The sequence below is a fragment of the Haliotis rubra genome, unplaced genomic scaffold (assembly GCF_003918875.1).
Source record: "Haliotis rubra isolate DU_JTF1 unplaced genomic scaffold, ASM391887v1 Scf7, whole genome shotgun sequence".
NCBI classification, from domain to species: Eukaryota; Metazoa; Mollusca; class Gastropoda; order Lepetellida; family Haliotidae; genus Haliotis; species Haliotis rubra.
The window spans coordinates 2,286,611-2,306,657 of record NW_025767412.1 but is presented as its reverse complement, the minus strand read 5'-3'; the positions used below and the strand labels follow the sequence as shown (position 1 = coordinate 2,306,657).

At 40.0% G+C, this 20,047-nt stretch overlaps 2 protein-coding genes across 2 annotated transcripts; one reads left to right on the top strand and one right to left on the bottom strand.

Annotated features, from left to right (window-relative positions):
- Positions 1–784: 784 nt before the first annotated feature.
- On the bottom strand, positions 785–10,301 carry LOC124258670 (mitochondrial-processing peptidase subunit beta-like). Its single transcript, XM_046692744.1, has 14 exons — positions 10,200–10,301; positions 8,467–8,619; positions 8,163–8,249; positions 7,225–7,354; positions 6,907–6,998; positions 6,487–6,593; positions 5,992–6,071; positions 5,101–5,213; positions 4,090–4,328; positions 3,562–3,627; positions 2,948–3,064; positions 1,874–1,931; positions 1,543–1,618; positions 785–1,137 (listed from the first exon to the last, which is right to left on the bottom strand). Exons 1-14 carry the CDS (start codon positions 10,260–10,262, stop codon positions 1,073–1,075), a joined length of 1,446 nt encoding a protein of 481 aa, XP_046548700.1. The 5' UTR covers positions 10,263–10,301; the 3' UTR covers positions 785–1,072.
- Positions 10,302–12,446: 2,145 nt separating this feature from the next.
- LOC124258699 (N-acyl-phosphatidylethanolamine-hydrolyzing phospholipase D-like) lies at positions 12,447–19,664 on the top strand. The gene is made up of 6 exons (XM_046692771.1): positions 12,447–12,631; positions 13,381–13,617; positions 14,157–14,645; positions 16,628–16,776; positions 18,197–18,314; positions 18,737–19,664. Exons 2-6 carry the CDS (start codon positions 13,390–13,392, stop codon positions 18,839–18,841), a joined length of 1,089 nt encoding a protein of 362 aa, XP_046548727.1. The 5' UTR covers positions 12,447–12,631; positions 13,381–13,389; the 3' UTR covers positions 18,842–19,664.
- Positions 19,665–20,047: the final 383 nt, after the last annotated feature.

Genomic DNA, 20,047 nt, shown 5'->3' with positions numbered 1-20,047 from the left:
TTAAGATGTTATTTTTACAATATTCTTGTAAAAAACATCTTATCTGGGAATACTTTTTCAACCGACCAAGGTTCCTGAACACCCAATGTTTTCTAGGCATGACCCCCACACCATCTCTCTGGGTTTGCAGGTGAATGCCAGAAGGGTGGGGATTTTGATCTACATTATACCCAAGATGTTGAAACATGGTACTTGTGACCATGTTACCCTGTTGTCAAAGAGCAAGGACTGGTCAGGTTGGAGTCAGAGAAAGCACACACAAGAAATCCCAATTCACCTCAGCCTCATGACCCCAAGAATTGGCTGTGATTGAGGGTTCAATATATTCCATGCCATTTATGGTCCTTGGTTTGTTAGTACCAGACCATGCTAGTGGGACTCAGTTGGGATTTATATCTCATCAGATAAAATGTCAGACTGGCCTATGTCATGACCATATATGTTTTATCATCCCAAACTGGCTTCAATGGGAGATATGACTAGGGTGAGATCAACCAGTAAAGGAAATATGGGGCGTACCCCCTTTTCACAACAGTCATTAAGACACCAACATTTACATGGTCATTTGTTAAACAACTTTTCCCTTCTTCATGCCACTGTCTGAAATTATAGGACGAGTTGGTATGGACAAATGACTAACATTCATGCCATTTAAGATGATTTGTTGGTTTCGAATTTCATAGGTACGAATTTGCAGCAAACGGACTATACATGGTCTGATACAGTCAACACATTTGGTCAGTGTTCATACCATGATTAAAAGCGAAGAATAACACAAGTAAAGTTGTATATCTTGAATTTTATTATCCTAAGAAACCAAGGTTGTGTTGATCACCCCTTGATGCATTCCTCTGAACACATTTGAAACTTCTAACCACAGGTTTTCAGGATAAGTTTTATAAACATCTTTTTTTTCAACGAGATGTCAGAAGCACGCACAGCTATTCACAGATGAAAAGAAGTTAATATTCACATAAACATAATGTCCATCTCGCACAAACACAGTTCCATTCTCTGTCCATGGGAACAGACCACTGATAAAGTTCATGTCGCTTCTCCTACAGCTACAGCATTATAACCTCAGCCAGTACATGGCAGCTCGGATACGGTTGTAGTCCGGCAGTTGTTCAATAGGTCCTGGGAAAAATACACTAGCATGAGTGACCATCCACATTCAATACAAAATATCATGTCGGAAAAATTCATCTCTTACTCATAATACACATGATAAAAGCAAGTACTCAATGCTGCACTTGACATTCACGCTAAATGTTTTTTTCTGTGAATAAATAATCCAGACCCATACCACCAATGATTAATATAACAGAGGACACAAAAAATACACAGAAGTATGTCAGAAGAGTTCTACACAAATATAAGTAACTTCTCAAAGCTGCCCTCAGCTACATCATGGAGTTCTGTGAATCTGGACCAGACAAACCACTGATTGATATGGCAGGTCATGAAAACATACAGAACTACCATACATTGTCTAATTCAGCTGATATTTTTCAGTTATTTTATTGGACTTGCTAAACGTACCAACAGCAGCGACGGCAGGACACTTGTCATAGATGTACTTCATGCACACATCACGCACCACTTTGGCATTGACGGCCTGGAAGCAAGACAAATACAAATGTTAATAAAGTGTCATCCATATACCGTTGAGTCACTTGACTTTCAGTTTGATAAACTCTGAAAGAGTGAATCGGGTGACTGTTGTTTTATGCTGTAGTCCACAATACTCCAGCTATGTCACTGAAGACTTAAAACAGGGTCAGACAAACCAGTGATTGAAAGTTTGAGCACCAAGATAGTTTGACTGATATCCGATGCGACATTGGTATAAAGGTATGTATGCACCACTCACCTCTATCCTGGCTTCCAACTCTGGAAGTGGTATCCTCCTGTCATAGCACAGCATTTGTCTGAAACAACATTGCAAAAGATGAGTATGTGTATTGGAATGTAAAGCTAATACCATAAAGGTACCTTACTTTGATTTCTCTCTCCGTCCCCTGCCAGGTACCAAGAGAGCTTCATCTGCCAATTTCCTCACAGACAACAAGCCAGGCACATCTGGTCACACCCCTGATCATAGTATCCTCACAGATAACAAGCTAGTCTCATTTCTATCACTGTTACATGAGGAACAATGAAGCCTTTTACCTGATATTCCCATACATGACAAGCAAGTCTGATGATTGATAATCTTATGGAAATAAGCGAGTCTAACCCATCGATATCAAGAGATAACAAGCTTGCCTCATCTCCCAATACCTTCTTACGTAACAATCTCTTCTCACCTCCATATCTCCCCATAGTAAGCCTCCACGCCATATCCTCAAAGGGAACAAGCGACCTACCTCCCGATATCCTCAGTCAACAAGTTAGCCCCATCTCTTCATATCATCAGACAACAAGCAAGCCTCGACTCCTGATATCCCCACAGACAACAAGCAAGCCTCACCTCCCGATATCCCCACAGACAACAAGCAAGCCTCACCTCCCTATATCCCCACAGACAACAAGCAAGCCTCACCTCCCAACATCCCCCAGACAACAAGCCTCACCTCCCGATATCCCCACAGACAACAAGCAAGCCTCACCTCCCTATATCCCCACAGACAACAAGCAAGCCTCACCTCCCAACATCCCCACAGACAACAAGCCTCACCTCCCGATATCCCCACAGACAACAAGCAAGCCTCACCTCCCTATATCCCCACAGACAACAAGCAAGCCTCACCTCCCAACATCCCCACAGACAACAAGCCTCACCTCCCGATGTCCTCACAGACAACAAACAAGCCTCACCTCCCGATATCCCCACAGACACAAGCCTCACCTCCCAACATCCCCACAGACAACAAGCCTCACCTCCCGATGTCCTCACAGACAACAAGCCTCACCTCCCGATATCCCCACAGACAACAAGCCTCACCTCCCGATGTCCTCACAGATGGGTGTGGAGCCGTCCAGCTGGAGGAGCATGTTGGTCTTCAGCAGGTTCTTTGCCCTGTCCACCTCAGAGTCTGTCACATTTGAACACAGCCTCATCCTGGATAGAACAAAGTCAATATGGCCATAATTAGCTTTCCAAACTAAAATATATGTCATGTTCTCATTAAAATTATAAAGATTTTTGATTTTGATCATGTTTCTGTTCATTGCATATCGAAGTAATAACAGGGATTACTTAAACATCAAAGAGAATATAATAAACATATAATAAAGTTATTTTGTTTTAATTGCATTGTGAGTGAGTTTAGTTTTACGCCGCACTCAGCAATATTCCAGCTATATGGCGGCGGTCTGTAAATAATTGAGTCTGGACCAGACAACCCAGTGATCAACAGCATGAACATCAATCTACGCAATTGGGAACTGATGACCGTGTGTCAACCAAGTCAGCAAGCCTGACCACCCGATCCTGTTAGTCGCCTCTTACGACAAGCATGGGTTACTGAAGATCAATATTCTAACCCGGATCTTCACGGGTGTCATCATAAGTAGAGAAAGCATGACAATCAACAATGCAGACAAATATGAACATACCATTCTCCCTGTACATTGAAGAGCATATCCTCAATTTGTGTGCGCTCACAAACATAGTACAGACCCCTGAAACACAACAGTTTCCTTGATATGTTCATAGTAAGAGATATACAAGGTCAACACAATAAATGCCATATGTTTGACACATCAAAGTTCGACAAAATAGTGTTTGACTGCATCCATCTAAAGCATGCATGGATATTCAAAGAAGTTGTTTGAACTTGTTTGTTTTCATCATTACATTTACATGAACAATTTACCTGTCAGTTATGTCAACATAACAACATGAACAAATGTAAAAGTGTGACGGTAAATAATTAACTTTAAATCTGTCAGACTTGTTACATTAATCTTATAGATATATCAAGTTCAGTTTCGTGATATATGCCCATCTAGATTACAGCTAAAGCTTTCAAGCAGAACACAATGTGACAGGTGTAAGGAAGGTCTTAACCTACACTCTATGCTATGACTATATGTTTGTGCATATCCACTGACAATAGTGAGCATTATAACAGTCACACTCACCACAGTCCAGTGTCAGTGTAGCAGGTGTTAAAAGACTGGAAACTATGACACAGGTTTGCTGATGCGCTGTTGGCAGCTAGGGGGCTGGCAAGGTTGGCACCGCCTCCAAAGGATCTGTCCCAGCTGCCGATGAGAGTGTTGGCCACCATGAGGGCGATGTTGTCTGGATTGGACCACCCGCAGCCTTCAACAGCTAAGGCTACATGGGCCAGGGGCATACTGTCATCTCGAACAAGAATCTGTGTACAGGAATATACGTGAAAATTTAATATGGATGTTATTAACATGCCGTCAACATTCATCCTTGCACAAAAGTGTCTTGCTGGAATTTGTTGTCAATTATTCTTGCATTTGTTGGTTGGTTGTTTTTTAAAGCCGCACTCAGCTCTATTCCAGCTATATGGTGGCGGTATGTAAATAATCAAGTTTGGACCAGACAATCTAGTGATCAACAGCATGAACATTGATCTATGCAATTGGGATATGACGTGTCAACCAAGTCAGCTAACCTGACCTTCCAATTCCCTTAGTCACCTCTTACGACAAGCATGGATTGCAGAAGATGATCACAGGCTTCTAGCATTAGTATAGACTATCTTGCTACATCATCTGTACATAGGGGCCAGTGGGGTAGTCTACTGGTTAAAGCATTCACTCGTCATGCTGAAAACCCGGGTTCGATTCAACACATGGGTACACTGTGTGAAGCCCATATCTGGTGTCCACCTGCCATGATATTGCTGGAATATTGCAAAAAGCAACATAAAACTCACTCACTCACTCATCTGTAAATACTCATGAACACTTTGAGTTAGATGCTCTTTTAACTTAGGATTCAAACCACAGCCCAGTAATGGTGCATGGCTGATCAATGAGCAAATATGCAATATTTCTGGTATAAACATCTGCATACATTCACTGGTGATGTAGGGTATGGTGTGTATAAACAAGATCAGACAAGATCAATACTTCTGGTGCATGACAGATGATGATACCTGAGAAGAGGCCTACCTCACTGCCGGTGAATCTGCATGGGGGCAGTAGAGGAATTTCTCCCTCATAATTTGTGCCGATGGAGCCGAAATGTTGTTTAGCGATGTTGACCAGTGAATCATGGTTTACACCTGTAACATTGAACATCTTGATCTAAAACATACCCAAGGTTCACATTTACTTACACAGACAATTGGCAGAATCGGACACACTGAACTATGTATATGACCATGTTGACACTGAAAGAATGGATCACATACAACTGAAATCCATAAAGGTTTTCTTACAGGAATAGTTGATAGGTCTAATTCTCAAAGTCAAACCATCCACTAACACAGTAGAACTTAACCTGACCACACGAGTATCAACCTACAAACCCACACATATTGTAACACCTATATGTACTACTACACCAACATATCTATCTGCATGACACTAATACCTGTATGTATCCGACAGTAACACCTGTATGTACTGGACACTGAACCCTGTATGTGCCCATCACTAACATCTGTATGTACCCAACACTAACACCAGATGAAAACATCTGCTTGTACCTGACAGCAAAACACACACACACACACACACACTGAACCCTGTATGTACCCAACACTAACATCTGTATGTACCCAACACTAACACCAGATGCACTGGATGAAAACATCTGCTTGTACCTGACAGAACGCCACGCACGCGCACGCACGCACGCACACACACACACACACACACACACAGCATGTACCAGGATACACCAACATTTGGATGATATACTGCATGCAATGGACACCACATACCTGTCACCAACAGCCTGTATGTATAAATACACCAACTTATGTATGCAGTACTACACCAACACCTGTTTCAACCTACACCAACAATGATGCATCATGCACCCATACAAGTCCTCACCTCCTGCAGCTGCCAGCACAATGCGAGGTCCTTTGTAGTGAGAATTGATGTACTCAACAAGGTCCCCACGCTTGATGGATCTGAAACACACACATTCATCATCATGGACAAAATCAAAATCAGACACACATCCGACAACACCCATGGTCACATATCAAGGTCAGCATCAAGATGAAAATTGGAAACCCATACATCTCTCAATGTGTACAGTCAGGTTAAGATCACCATGAAAACACACAGCGACACATCTCAGATATTCTCAGCTTAAAACAGGGAATAGCATTTCTCATCAACACACCAAAGTAAACTGAAACATTTCTACATGGAATTCTTGAACATTTTGCATTTTAACACAAACCCCCTCCACTCAACACTTAGTGGTTGCTAATATCATTAGGGTTTAAACCATGAAGAGTTTCCACACTAATCATTGAGGATACAGAACAAATATTTTCAAGTACCCATTCATATGAACAATTTGTGTCCTGAACTTACTGAATGTTCTCTGTGGGCCCGAGGATGGTTCTGCCGAGAGCTGTTCCCTGGTAGGCAGTGGCGTGCAGGTGGTCAAACACAACTTCCTGGAGGTTGGTTTCCACTTCCTGGCAACAGAACACAGAAGCATAGTAGGAACGATTTCACAGTTGCTGGAGTGACGGTGATTTTACACAGCTGGCAGCAATATTTCAGCCCTATCCCAGCAGGGAACACCACAAACTGACATAACATACTGTACCTGTATCGGGAATAAAACCTCGGCCTATGGCATGACAAAAGATCACCCACTTGGCTACCCCACTGACCCTCTTGCTGCTGATGGATAACAAGACAGAGTTCAAGTGTACAGTTTTATGCTAACCATCTTACAGAGGAACCGTACGCAATGACAGAACAGATGTAACCATGGTTACACACCTGCATTTCCCTGAGGATGACGCCCCTTTCTCTCTCAATTTCCTGCTCTCCCAGAGTGCTGTTCTGAATGATGTCAGACAAAATGTCCACAGCTGAAACACAAGTATGTGCATGATTGAATATTCTCTCACTGTTTAAACATTGATACCTAAATTTGTTATCTTGCATACATGTTTCGCTAAACAATGAACACTCCAACTTTTGATGAAGTCGCCACGATGGATCCTTGGGGATCTCACAAATACTGACTGACCCACCTCCAACAACCACCTCCTAGTTGAGTATAACACATGACAGTCAACTGTAGGGAATACCTACCCTTGTTCATGTCTTGTGAGAAACATTTGGCATAATATACTGTCTGTTCACGAGAGGTGTAAGCATTGAGATGAGCTCCCATGTTCTCCACTTCCAGTTCAAGGTCGGTCTGTGATCGCTTCTGTGTTCCCTGAAACAATAGAAGAACATAATTATGATGAACTGCTTGTGTTCATTCAACTTGACAAAAACATTAACCTGACTTATGAATGTACTTTCAACATTTGTTATTAAGTTTTCATTTTGATCAAAGAAGCGGTTAAAGAAACAAAGCAAAACACATTTCTTGAAAGTGCAGTAAATCTGGGATTTTTTTTTTTCTAATTATGGCTGTCCTCAACTAATTCTCTCATAAGAATGGCCAGAACAAGCCCTGAAACGTTGTACTCGAGAATAAAAAGAAGATGTAACCCAGAAAAAATCTCTATGTTCATCAAATATCATCTTCTAAAATGCCAATCAAGCCTCTAGTTATCAACTGATTAATGCTTTCAGTTCCATTTGTCCTCCACAGCTCTGCAGATTTAGTTTTTATGCCTTTTTTACTGTTCCAGCAATATCATTGCAGGAGACACCAGAAAGGGGCTTCTGCATTGTATGCAGAACATAAGCCAAACGGAGTGATTGAGAGAGTTTAGTTTTACGCCGCACACAGCAACATTCCAGCTATATGGCAGCGGTCTGTAAATAACTGAGTTTGGACCAGACAATCGAGTGATCAACAGCATGAGCATTGATCTGCGCAATTGTGAACCCGTTTGTTGCCTCTTACGACAAGCATGGGTTACTGAATATCAATATTCTAACCTTCTGGACCTTCATGGGTTATAAGCTAATTGATAATGTGCACTATAACAACACCCTTCAATACAAATATTGTCTACAGTGCTCTAAGTGTATGACAATGACAATGTTAGTCACGATGGTCTATTTGTTACCTTAAATGCCATGTGTTCAAGGAAATGAGCAACCCCATTGTTCCTCTGATTTTCAAACCTGCTTCCAGCATCTATCCACAATCCAACCTGAAACAGAAAAAAACACTCAGATGGGTTTCATGTCGTTTGAACAGAATTCCAGTTATATCATGTTGTCTCAGTAAAAAAGAGAAGGGAGCTATAATGGGTGCAAAACCAGATTTAAACCTTGAGAGCTGGAACTTTTATCTGTGCCTACTGTGCCCTAAAGACCTTTCATGACCATACTGAATGACATCCTGAATGAATGACAGTAACTACTTACAGTACATGTTGGAATTCCAGAGTCTTCAGTTGCCACTCGGAGACCATTGTCAAGAGTTGTCACCCTTGTTTCTGGAACATTTAATATTGTCTGTTCATAGGTTGCTGCCTTTGCTGACATCCATCGCTTGTTGGTGAAGAAAGCATATTGTACCTGTGAAAGGAACGACATAAGTATATAATTCCTTCACAAATATATTACAACTTTGATAAACCAAAATACTAAGAATTATTTATCTTAGACAATGCAGTTTAACTATTTGAGATCAGACATTGTGTAACTGGTCCACTAGTCAATGTCATGTATAGTCATGATACTGACTGAGTTTTGGTTTTACGCCGCTTATAGCAATATTCCAGCAACATCACTGCAGGGAACACCAGAAATGGGCTTCACACATTGTACCCATGTGGGGATTCGAACCCGGGTCTTCGGCGTTACGAGCCAAGGCTTTAACCACTAGGCTACCCCACCGCCCCCTGTAGTCATGATAAGTATTAAAGTAACTCTACTAAACATGCTAAATGAGACAACTGTTCTTTCAGTTTTAGCATGTTTAACACTGTTCCAGCCGCATAATGAAAGATGACAATTCATCATATATAACATCATTTAAAGCATGTGCAAGTAACAGTGATTTAAAATGCCAGGCAGTCAGTGAAATAAGCATAAGAACCATTGGAACAAAAAATGAAATAACTTATGACAGTAAATGGGTGACTTGACTGCTGATTTTAAATTTACTCCAATGTGTGATGTGTGTGTTGCTAAGCAGTAGTGATGCTACAATGCACAGCTGAATGCTGCTGTTCAGGATCATATGTCAGTCTACTTGCCCAAACCTGACATTTAGCATGTTTAACATCATTACAAGTACATTCTGGTGTTATTATGTGGTACTGTATAAGCTGATCTTACTACACCAAACATAATTTCACAAGACCGGGGGCTTAAGGCTCATAGCTAAAGTCAAAGACAGCAATCTTCATGTCTATTTTCAACTAATCATGGTTAATGGCCCTGAGCATTCACAACTTAAGGTGAAGTTAGAGATACCATTTTTGACATTTACAAGGGACACTTACAGGTAGTTCACTCACAACTGTATAGTTTTCAACTTTTGTACTGCTTACATATCAAATCTGACCACCTAGAAATGTTGTCAAACTGCAGTTACACAGATCTAAATCTCTTTCACTCATGCACACATCATCTGTGATGCACAGACAGGTGATTTTTTATTATAAATGGGAGATAATCAAGTAAAAGCTAGCCACCAACTAAAACACAATCAGAAAATTTTCGTAACACACATTTTGACCATGCAAAAGTATGTGTGTATCAACGCAATGTTGGTATAAGCTTGTGTAAAATAACGTCACAAACAATACTCGACAATACCTCTAAAGTTGTTTTGTAATTAATGTTTGGTCAACCCAGTTAGGACACGGACACAACATCCTTTCCATTTAACATAGAGTGATATTCGAGTATAGACGTCCGGAATCCAGACACCACTGGTCACGTTGAAGTCGGAACAGTTGTAGTTTTGTATCCAAAGACGCAAGATCATGTCTTCTGAAAGTTCTTAGATACATAACCACGAGAGGTGAAAAGGACATACAAAACATCTCACACTGCTGGTTTTGAATATATTGTCTAGGGACACAGAATAACAGATTTGGCGAATGTTCATGCTTTCAAAGTGGCTATAGTTTTGCGTATTATATTACCCTTGATGTCTTCGGCAACACTTTCGTGAGTGCATTCGTGACCTTCAACAGATGAGTCGCCATCTTGACCGGCGAAAACGTCGAAAGGGCATGCGCAATGGGAGTTGTGCTAAAAGTATTCTCATATTAAACCGAAAACGACACCCACACAAGAAACGGCACGTAACATACGCAACATCGACAACAAGAACAATAATGGGAGTACTGCACTTTACCGGTCGCACTTTTTCAGATTAATTAGCGTTGCTGGGTTCCCTAACCCTAACCCCTAACCCTAAGGTGCCTAACCCTAAGGATAGTAAAGGGTGCCTAACCCTAACCCTAAGGATCGTAAAGGGTGTCATACCCTAACCCTAAGGATCGTAAAGGGAGCGGTAAAGTGCATTCTAGCCACAACAATAACGGCAATATGCCCAACATGTATGAAAGAAAATGTTTTCGACTGACACGTTTGCCATCTGTTCACCAAACAACTTTATTAATTATGTTAATTTCAGTTGCTTACTTCCAACATTTCTAATCTACTCTTCATAGATTTGCATGTCTAATCTATTGGTAGTTATTGGCATTTGATACTTAGAACTATTCGTCACATTTTGTAAATTAATTACATTCACACTCATAGCCGATTTCATAATAAATGACAGATCCGTCTTTTGTAAATATCCAAAATGTTTTACATCAGAGTTATGTGCCCTTGGATGGCAGGTGCCAGTTCTAGCAGACGAATTTAGTTCTGAAAGACATCTAGTGTATTATATGTATGAGTCTTGACGTTCTCTTTTGTTATATGTTAACACTATCACTGAATCAAACACGTTTCAGTTTGATGTAAGAGAAAGATGATATTGTGGAAGTCTTTGTTACAATCTTAGAAATTCAAAAAAATGAACTATTTGTCAAAATTGGCATGACTGCATAAAATGCAATGTTTAAATCTGTAACAACTCTTTCAAAAACCTAAATGTGGAGGCAGTTGTGTATCATAGAGAATACAGGAACTGATGCTGCCTTTAATATTCCCTGCTGGTTTTATATCCCGGATAAGTGTTTGTTAAAGCTAAACCAATACCTCAGCAAAACGTTCCTGAACAAAAGCAGAACCTCTTCTATAGGCATAAGGGGTATTTATTTTAGTTGAAAACTGCTCATTTTCTTTTTGACAATAAATGTAATAAAATTCACAGATTCTCATGCAGTTCAAATACTTGTGAAATGGTAATCTATTCAAAACATGACATTAACCAGCAGGACTAAACATCAAAGTCAACTTTTTACACAATTATGTTGAGTCTGGTAGTTTAGCCCCCCCCCCCCCAAAAAAAAAATATCCGTTTCCTATTACAATCTTTTTAAAAATAGGGTATGTGGGTCGGTTTTATCTTTTTTAAAACTTTTAAATTATTTTTTAGCAGCACCAGGTGGTCACCTGAGTAGGTCTTCAAGGATATCATATCATGTAGTGACAATGCCTTGTGATGTAACATTGAAAGATTTCCATATCAAATCATTACTTATGTTATTTATTTTGCAGGGTTTGTCAGTGAGAGCCCATTATGCCAATTCAATGCAATCCGTTTTAGCCCTGTACACTTAAAAACATAAAAAATATCATTCTTGATTTGGATAAAAATGATGAGTTGAAATGCACTCGTCATGATTTTGACTCCATGTGTGTGTGTGTGTGTGTGTGTGTGTGTATGCGTCGTCGTGTAATGCGCGTGCGTGTGTGTGTGTGTGTTTTGTTTGTTTAGGATAGGGTCGGTCGGGTTACCGGAAAAGGTCATATTTTTGTTGGGGGCCTTAATTATAAGCCCATTCAGTTTTTAACAGTATATGATATTGTACTGGTGATATGAAATCTGAATACTATTGTGTTGCTGCACATCACACTAATTTGTCACAATCCTTGACCTTGTGGTTCCTGAGAATAAAATTTAATTTGCATTCTTCATTAAAAAGAAAATCCCAAGTTTCATCATGGTGATAGAATATATTGACATCGTCTTAAATGTTTGTCATGATTTGACTGCCTTGTAGACACTGTATTTGCCCTCACAGTAAAAAGTGAATTTGAGAAACAAATATGAAAGGAAATAACATTATTAAATGCACTAAATATATATGCGCACATACATATATAAATAAATCTTTGACTGCTAATTTATATATCACTGCTAATAAGAGCTTTTACATTCCAAATGTGTTGTTACCAACAGAATCATTTTCCACCTGGATAGCCAGTACCAGTTTTTGATCAACCAGGGTTTATTGACTTTACAGCTGACATGGTGAGGAGATCAACCGCGTTGAATGGAAGTGTTCTGAGTTGTGTAACGTTATACAGTCTAGTGTACTTAAACAATGACACAGCGAAAAACTGACGCATAGTTCTGTACAGGGTATTACAGTGTTATCAAGTATTTAAGCAGGTAAGTTCTTTTGTCAGATTATATGAGATAATGTAGGGAAACCATCCAACAGCATATAAATATGTTCTTTGGGATGTACTATTGCTGCTATCAGATAAGACAGAAACAGGATGAGTATGATGGCAACAGTTGTATCACTTGCTTAGGACGATGGTGAGATAAGGGCACATCATCTTAAATGACTGATCAATAAATTAGAGACTAGGAAAACATTACTTCTGACTGACTGAGTTTGGTTTTCGCCGCTTTTAGCAATATTCCAGCAATATCACGGCGGGGGACACCAGAAATGGGCTTCACTCATTGTACCCATGTGGGGATTCGAACCCGGGTCTTTGGCGTGACGAGCCAACGCTTTAACCACTAGACTACCCCACCACCCCAGGAAAACATTACTTATTAACAGTGGATGGTGGTGTTCGTTATCATTGTTTATCATCACAAGCAGTATCAGCCACAAGTTTTGTGTCCAACTCTTCAGGAACAAGTACTATTTGTTATTAATATAGTTTTCATTTGTACCTCCATACATCTGTACATAATGAAACACTTTGAACATACTCAATAAATGAGATATTTTCATGAATATATTATTTCAAATCATGATGACAAGAGGTATTTTTGCATGAAATGCCTGGAAAATATGCTCTGTATGAGTCATTGATTTATATTGAAGATTGGTCAGTTATGACAAACTGATTTTGTTAACGAATGATTTTGTATTACACTATATCATATTCCTATTACAGCTTTGTACAATGGCTGCCACAGGGACAGAACATGAAGAAATGGCCACAACAGAAGCAGATAAGCCTGACTTGAATTCCTTGCATATCCAGTCAGACAGTGAGCAGATGAAGCTGTCCAAGCCTATCTTTGAGAATGGCCGATACAAAAACCCATGGGATACATGGAGGTACAACAGTTTGTGGAACTTGATTAAATTCGTCAGAGGAGGGGAAAACAAGGAGGAGCCAAAGAAAGAGGTACACCATTGACAGTGTCACAATCAAATGTGGGCCACGTAGTTAAAGACGCAGCATTTCATAGGTAGAGTTATGATCACGATCTGTGGATAATGAGTTATAATGTGAGATTTCCCTTGCCTTTTCAGTGCCATACTATTGCCATATAGCTGGCATATTGTTAAGTGCAGCATTAAACAACAAACAAACAAACAAATAAATAATCCATACTGAAGTGGTAAACATTTCTGTGCTTTCTTTAGGGGATCATTTGTTTAAAATACAATAGCAATAAACCGCAAAGACCACGTTCAGTTGTTAACATTATGTAGCAGGGATTTATCAACACATTGTCAGAGGCAGATGTTTGGAGCCAATGTTGCTGCATATGTCAGTAAAAATTCCAAAATTGGCAAAATTAAATATTTCTGATTCGTGTAATAATTAATGACAGAGGTTACTTCTATTCACTGATAACAGGACCAATGAGGAATTGTTTGCTTCTCAGCCTGGCATATTAGGTGGTGATGAAGAGGCTTACCAGCAATTTAATTTTTCAGGAACTGGACAGAACCCTTCCTATCATGAAACCCAACTTTGAAGAATTTTCAGCCCCACCTTCAACTGGTGTGAGATACATGTGGATTGGGCACGCTTCAACACTAGTGCAAGTGGATGGTGTCACTATACTGACTGACCCAATATTCAGTAACAGGTGCTCACCAATCCAGTTCATGGGACCTAAACGGTACCGCGACCCACCATGCACTATAGAAGAACTGCCTCACATTGATATTGTAGTGGTCAGTCATAACCACTACGACCACTTGGACCTGTATTCGGTGGAGACGCTCAACAGGAAGTACGGTAAGAACCTGAGATGGTATGTTCCTGTCGGAATCGGAAAATGGATGTCTGATCGAGGATGTGAAAACGTTGTAGAGTTGTCATGGTGGGATGAAGACATTTTCACAGGAAGGTCAGAGGTGAAGGTCGTTTGCACACCATGCCAGCATTGGTGCAAGAGGACACTTCTAGATACAAATAAGGTTTGTAACATTTAAACTATTATTGTACAACAGCCACAATACGTATATGATCATGATGATATTCAAAGGTTTAGTCTTGAAAGAGTGTGTTGAGAACATCATGAAAATATTACACTGTATGGCGAGGCTGGTTGAAGGATAATTGTGGTAGGTAGATAGATTTGTATGTAGGCAGGTGTTCAGGCATATGAGTAGGCAGGTATTACACTGTATGGCGGAGGTTGGTAGAAGGATAATCATGGCAGGTAGATAGATTTGTATGTAGGCAGGTGTTCAGGCATATGGCAGGTTTTACACTGTATGGCCGAGGTTGGTAGAAGGATAATCATGGTAGGTAGATAGATCTGTATGTAGACAGGTGTTCAGGCATATAAGTAGGCAGGTATTACACTGTATGGCCGAGGTTGGTAGAAGGATAATCATGGCAGGTAGATAGATTTGTATGTAGGCAGGTGTTCAGGCATATGAGTAGGCAGGTATTACACTGTATGGCCGAGGTTGGTAGAAGGATAATCATGGTAGGTAGATAGATTTGTATGTAGGCAGGTGTTCAGGCATATGAATAGGCAGGTGTTCAGATATATGAATAGGCAGGTCACAGGTGGGTGAATAGGCAGATAATATGGCAGATGAGTTGGGAGAGTGTATGCAGGAGGGTGAGTAGGCACAAACACAGGAGTCAAGTAGGCATATTCTTTTGTCTAGGAAGGTTGCTAGAATGGTTTAACCATATAATCATAGAGTATTGTATCCTGATATTAGGCCAACAGTACAATACATCGATTTACAACTCCTTTATTGTAATACATGTGATACATTACAAATTAGGTTGGTGTAAAACTGTGAATGATAACGGAAACAGATCAACAATGCAGATTCCTTGTACTTCCCAACTTGCAATAGATGTACAACATTTACAATGCCCTCCAGTCTGTACGTTTCTTCCCAAACAGTATTCATGTTTGATTCTTAACTTTAAGAACAAATGATTTAGGGTTGGGACTCAACTTCTAAAAAAGAAACTACTGCATCGGATGCACTAAATGTATCACACCAATAGTATTGTTAGACCTCTTATGGGTGAGTGAGTGAGTTAATATTTAACGTCACATCGGCAATATCTCAGCCATATCTTGACGAAAACAATTTATACAATAAAAAGTGAAGACATTTTGAAGATATAAACCTGTTGACGATGGACAGTAAAAATACTAGAGAATCACAGATATGAATATAAAACTAAGAAGACAATACAGTATAAAACACAGACTGTAGATCGCCAACAACTGAAGGTAGATCACCATACTAGGAACCATGGGGACTTACATTACTTTTGCTACCTGTATGGACCCTAGCTGGATTTCCGCCATCCCTTCAGCCGCTGAAGGAAAATTGTAGGAAAATTTAGCCAGCAGTTAAAAGAACAAAAATACTACGTTTAAAATGGGGTAAATTTACATTTTACTTTGAAAGTTTTGGGACTTACATACCCACCTCTTATGGTAATGCAGGAGTAGGATAAAGCAATTGAGTGAGTGAGTGAGTGAGTGAGTTTAGTTTTAGGCCACTTTTAGCAATTTTGCAGCAATATCACGGTGGGGGGCTACAGAAATGGGCTTCACACATTGTACCCATGTAGGGAATCAAACCCAGGTCTTCGGTGAGACGAGCGAACGCTTTAACCACTAGGCTACCCCACTGCCCTAAAGCAGTTGAGTAGGCAGGTGGAACAGCAGGATATTTTGTAGACAGGTAGGTAGCCAGCTGAGTATGTGGATCGGCAGGTACAATCAATTTGTCCATGTGCTTTTTGGAAGGTAACTTATTCCTTATGAATTGCTGGAAAGGGATTGGATAAAGAAGTGCAATGAAATAACAGGTGTTAATTGCTATTTGTTAATATCCACTGACTTGTGTCATATTTTCCATTGCTGCCTGTGAGTTAATTATCATATTAAATGAAATTGTTTTGTCTACTTCAGGCACTGTGGTCAAGCTGGGCTTTGATTGGTCCAAAGCATAGTTTCTTCTTCGGTGGAGATACTGGTTATTGTGAAGCATTCAAGCAGATTGGCTGGAAATATGGAAACTTTACACTTGCTGCTATACCAATTGGATGTTTTAAACCAAGGTGTGGATAATATGTCTACATTTTGTTATGGAAAGCACATATGGTAGCATTGTCATGCCAAAGATATTTACTTTTTACTGAAATGGGAGCATTGTTAGCTTATATTCACCCCAACTTCTAGTGCCAATCTGAAGAACTCATGAGTCCAACCTGACCAAATTGATACTGTCATGACACCTTTGGGGATTGCAGGAAGGACTTCAGTATGTTTCCAGTATCCTCATGCTTGTAGCACATAAGTAGTCAGAATCGGTGATTTGACTGATCATTCCTGCATCCGGTATACCCCTATATCATTTAGTCCCTCCGATCCCCAGGTAACATGCGATTTGACTGATCGTTCCTGTATCCGGGTATACCCCTATATCATTTAGTTCCCCGACCCCAGCTATCGTGTTATTTGACTGATCGTTCCTGTATCTGGTATACCCTTATATCATTTAGTCCCCCCGATCCCCAGGTAACATGCGATTTAACTGATTGTTCCTGTATCCGGTATACCCCTATATCATTTAGTCCCCCCGACCCCAGCTATGGTGTTATTTGACAGATCGTTCCTGTATCCGGTATACCCCTATATCATTTAGTCCCCCCGACCCCAGCTATGGTGTTATTTGACTGATCGTTCCTGTATCCGGTATACCCCTATATCATTTAGTCCCCCCGATCCCAGCTATCGTGTTATTTGACTGACCATTCCTGTATCCGGTATACCACTATATCATTTAGTCCCCCCGACCCCAGCTATCGTGTTATTTGACTGATCGTTCCTGTATCCGGTATACCCCTATATCATTTAGTCCCCCCACCCCAGCTATCGTGTTATTTGACTGATCGTTCCTGTATCCGGTATACCCCTATATCATTTAGTCCCCCCGATCCCAGCCATCGTGTTATTTGACAGATCGTTCCTGTATCTGGTATACTCCTATATCATTTAGTCCCCCCGATCCCAGCTATTGTGTTATTTGACAGATCGTTCCTGTATCTCATATACTCCTATATCATTTAGTCCCCCCGACCCCAGTTATCGTGTTATTTGACAGATCGTTCCTGTATCTGGTATACCCCTATATCATTTAGTCCCCCCGATCCCAGCTATTGTGTTATTTGACAGATCGTTCCTGTATCTCATATACCCCTATATCATGTAGTCCCCCAGATCCCAGCTATCGTGTTATTTGACTGATCGTTCCTGTATCCGGTATACCCCTATATTATTTATTCCCCCCTTTCCCAGCTATCGTGTTATTTTACTGATTGTTCCTGTATCCAGTATACCCCTATATCATTTAGTCCCCCCGATCCCAGCTATCGTGTTATGACATCATTGTTCACGGCAGTAATGTAACAGAAGCCATTTGGTTATCACTTAAAATGTTTTCGATAAACAATGGAAGCTTCTTGTCTCTCCCTGCAGCTGGTTCCTGTCTCCCCAGCACGTCGGCCCACAGGAGGCGGTGCAGATCCACCGCGATATTAGAGCCGTCAAGTCAGTTGGCATCCACTGGGGCACCTTCAAAATGATGGCATATGAGGTATAACTATTTGTATTCATAAGTCAGAATTTATTATTATAGAATGGACTAACTTCAGGACATTGATGTAACATGACAACAAATTGAAAATGAAATTAAAGAAAATATTGTTTAACGACCTTAATGTTAAAGCCTTTGGTGGACTGATCATCACATTCAAGAAGCCATACACATATGGACATACATGTTGCTTTGTAAGTCTTGAACACAACATTTCACCTCAGCCCCCTTGTTACAATAATATGATCCATTTGCTTGCATGTCCTTGAATCCTGACAATTGGAATTGTTGTGATATTATTAACTAATTGTTTGTCAATTCGTTCATTCCCTCGTAATTTAGATGCTACCACAGTTGCAATGTGATAGAAAACATTTCCTCATTCTTTCTATGTAAACTAAGACCATGCGATCTTGTTTCAGCACTACTTGGAACCTCGAGAAACCCTCATAGAAGAGGTATCAAAGGCAGGACTTAAGCCAGAAGACTTTGTCACTGTGAATCATGGAGAAATATATATATTTTAGATAGTCTGAATCTCATACCATCTGTCTTCATTGACAGTACAAGTACAGCATATTGTCACTCTCCACATGTTCTTCTTGAAAGGGTACGCTAATGGATTCTGTCAATCATGTAAACTACAATCAAAACAAATTTATATTCGTACACACCTATGCTAATTTTACATGCTGCGTATAGATTGCTGTAATGAGACTTCACGTGTCACCTGCTGTGACATGACCTAACATGTCACTTGTTGTGTTGTGCTATCGGACACAATACCTGTTGTGATGTGACCTCACGTGTCACCTGCTGTGACCTGACCTCACCTGTCACCTGCTGTGACATGACCTCACATGTCACCTGTTGTGATGTGCTTCACAGGTGACCTGTTGTAATGTAACCTGATCCACATCACCTGTTTTGGTGTGACCTCGGACACATCTTTTGCTGTAATGTGACCTTACACTACTTCATGATATTGAACATGTCCTTTTGATCACTGATCAGTTATTCCTGGACGTATCTGTACTGAATTGTGATATATTAATTTTTGTCGTATATTGTCATATTTGGCAAAGCTTTAATCTTAGACTTTTGTCGGATGGCTATCTCTGTTATGATAACATATAATTTTGTCAGTCTACAGATCCTGTGGTGCATGAGACAGATGATAAGATGAACATGTTGTGTGAATGTTTGTTGTGTAGAAATGTAATTCCAGTTTAGTCTGATTCGTTCTTGTATGACCTCTCCGACTAATAATGATATTCTGTAACAATTCAGGTGAGCTTCAGAACCTAGTATTTATGTATCACTTGAATAAATTAGCCATCAGTTATTATTATGAATGATTCGTATTATGTGACATTTCAAATATGCAGATACGTTTCTCTATCTTTACGATTATTGTAAAAAGGGGCCTAAAAATAACAGAGCCTATTTTGTATGGCTTGTAGTAGGGCTGGCTTTAAAGATCAATAATCAGATATATTGTCGATAGGAATGATTATTAATTCTGATTGATATGAAAAAGTGTCATTGATAGTATTGAACCAGAGGCCCAGATAAGCTGCGTATCCGGGTAAAATACGCATAGAAAATTTCCAATTACGCATTGAAAAATAATTCTTGCGTATCAATTACGCATTTAAAATGTTAGATACGCAAAAAGTGTAAAACAAATGCGTACGGAATATATTTATAAAAATCGCTTGCGTTATGAAAAA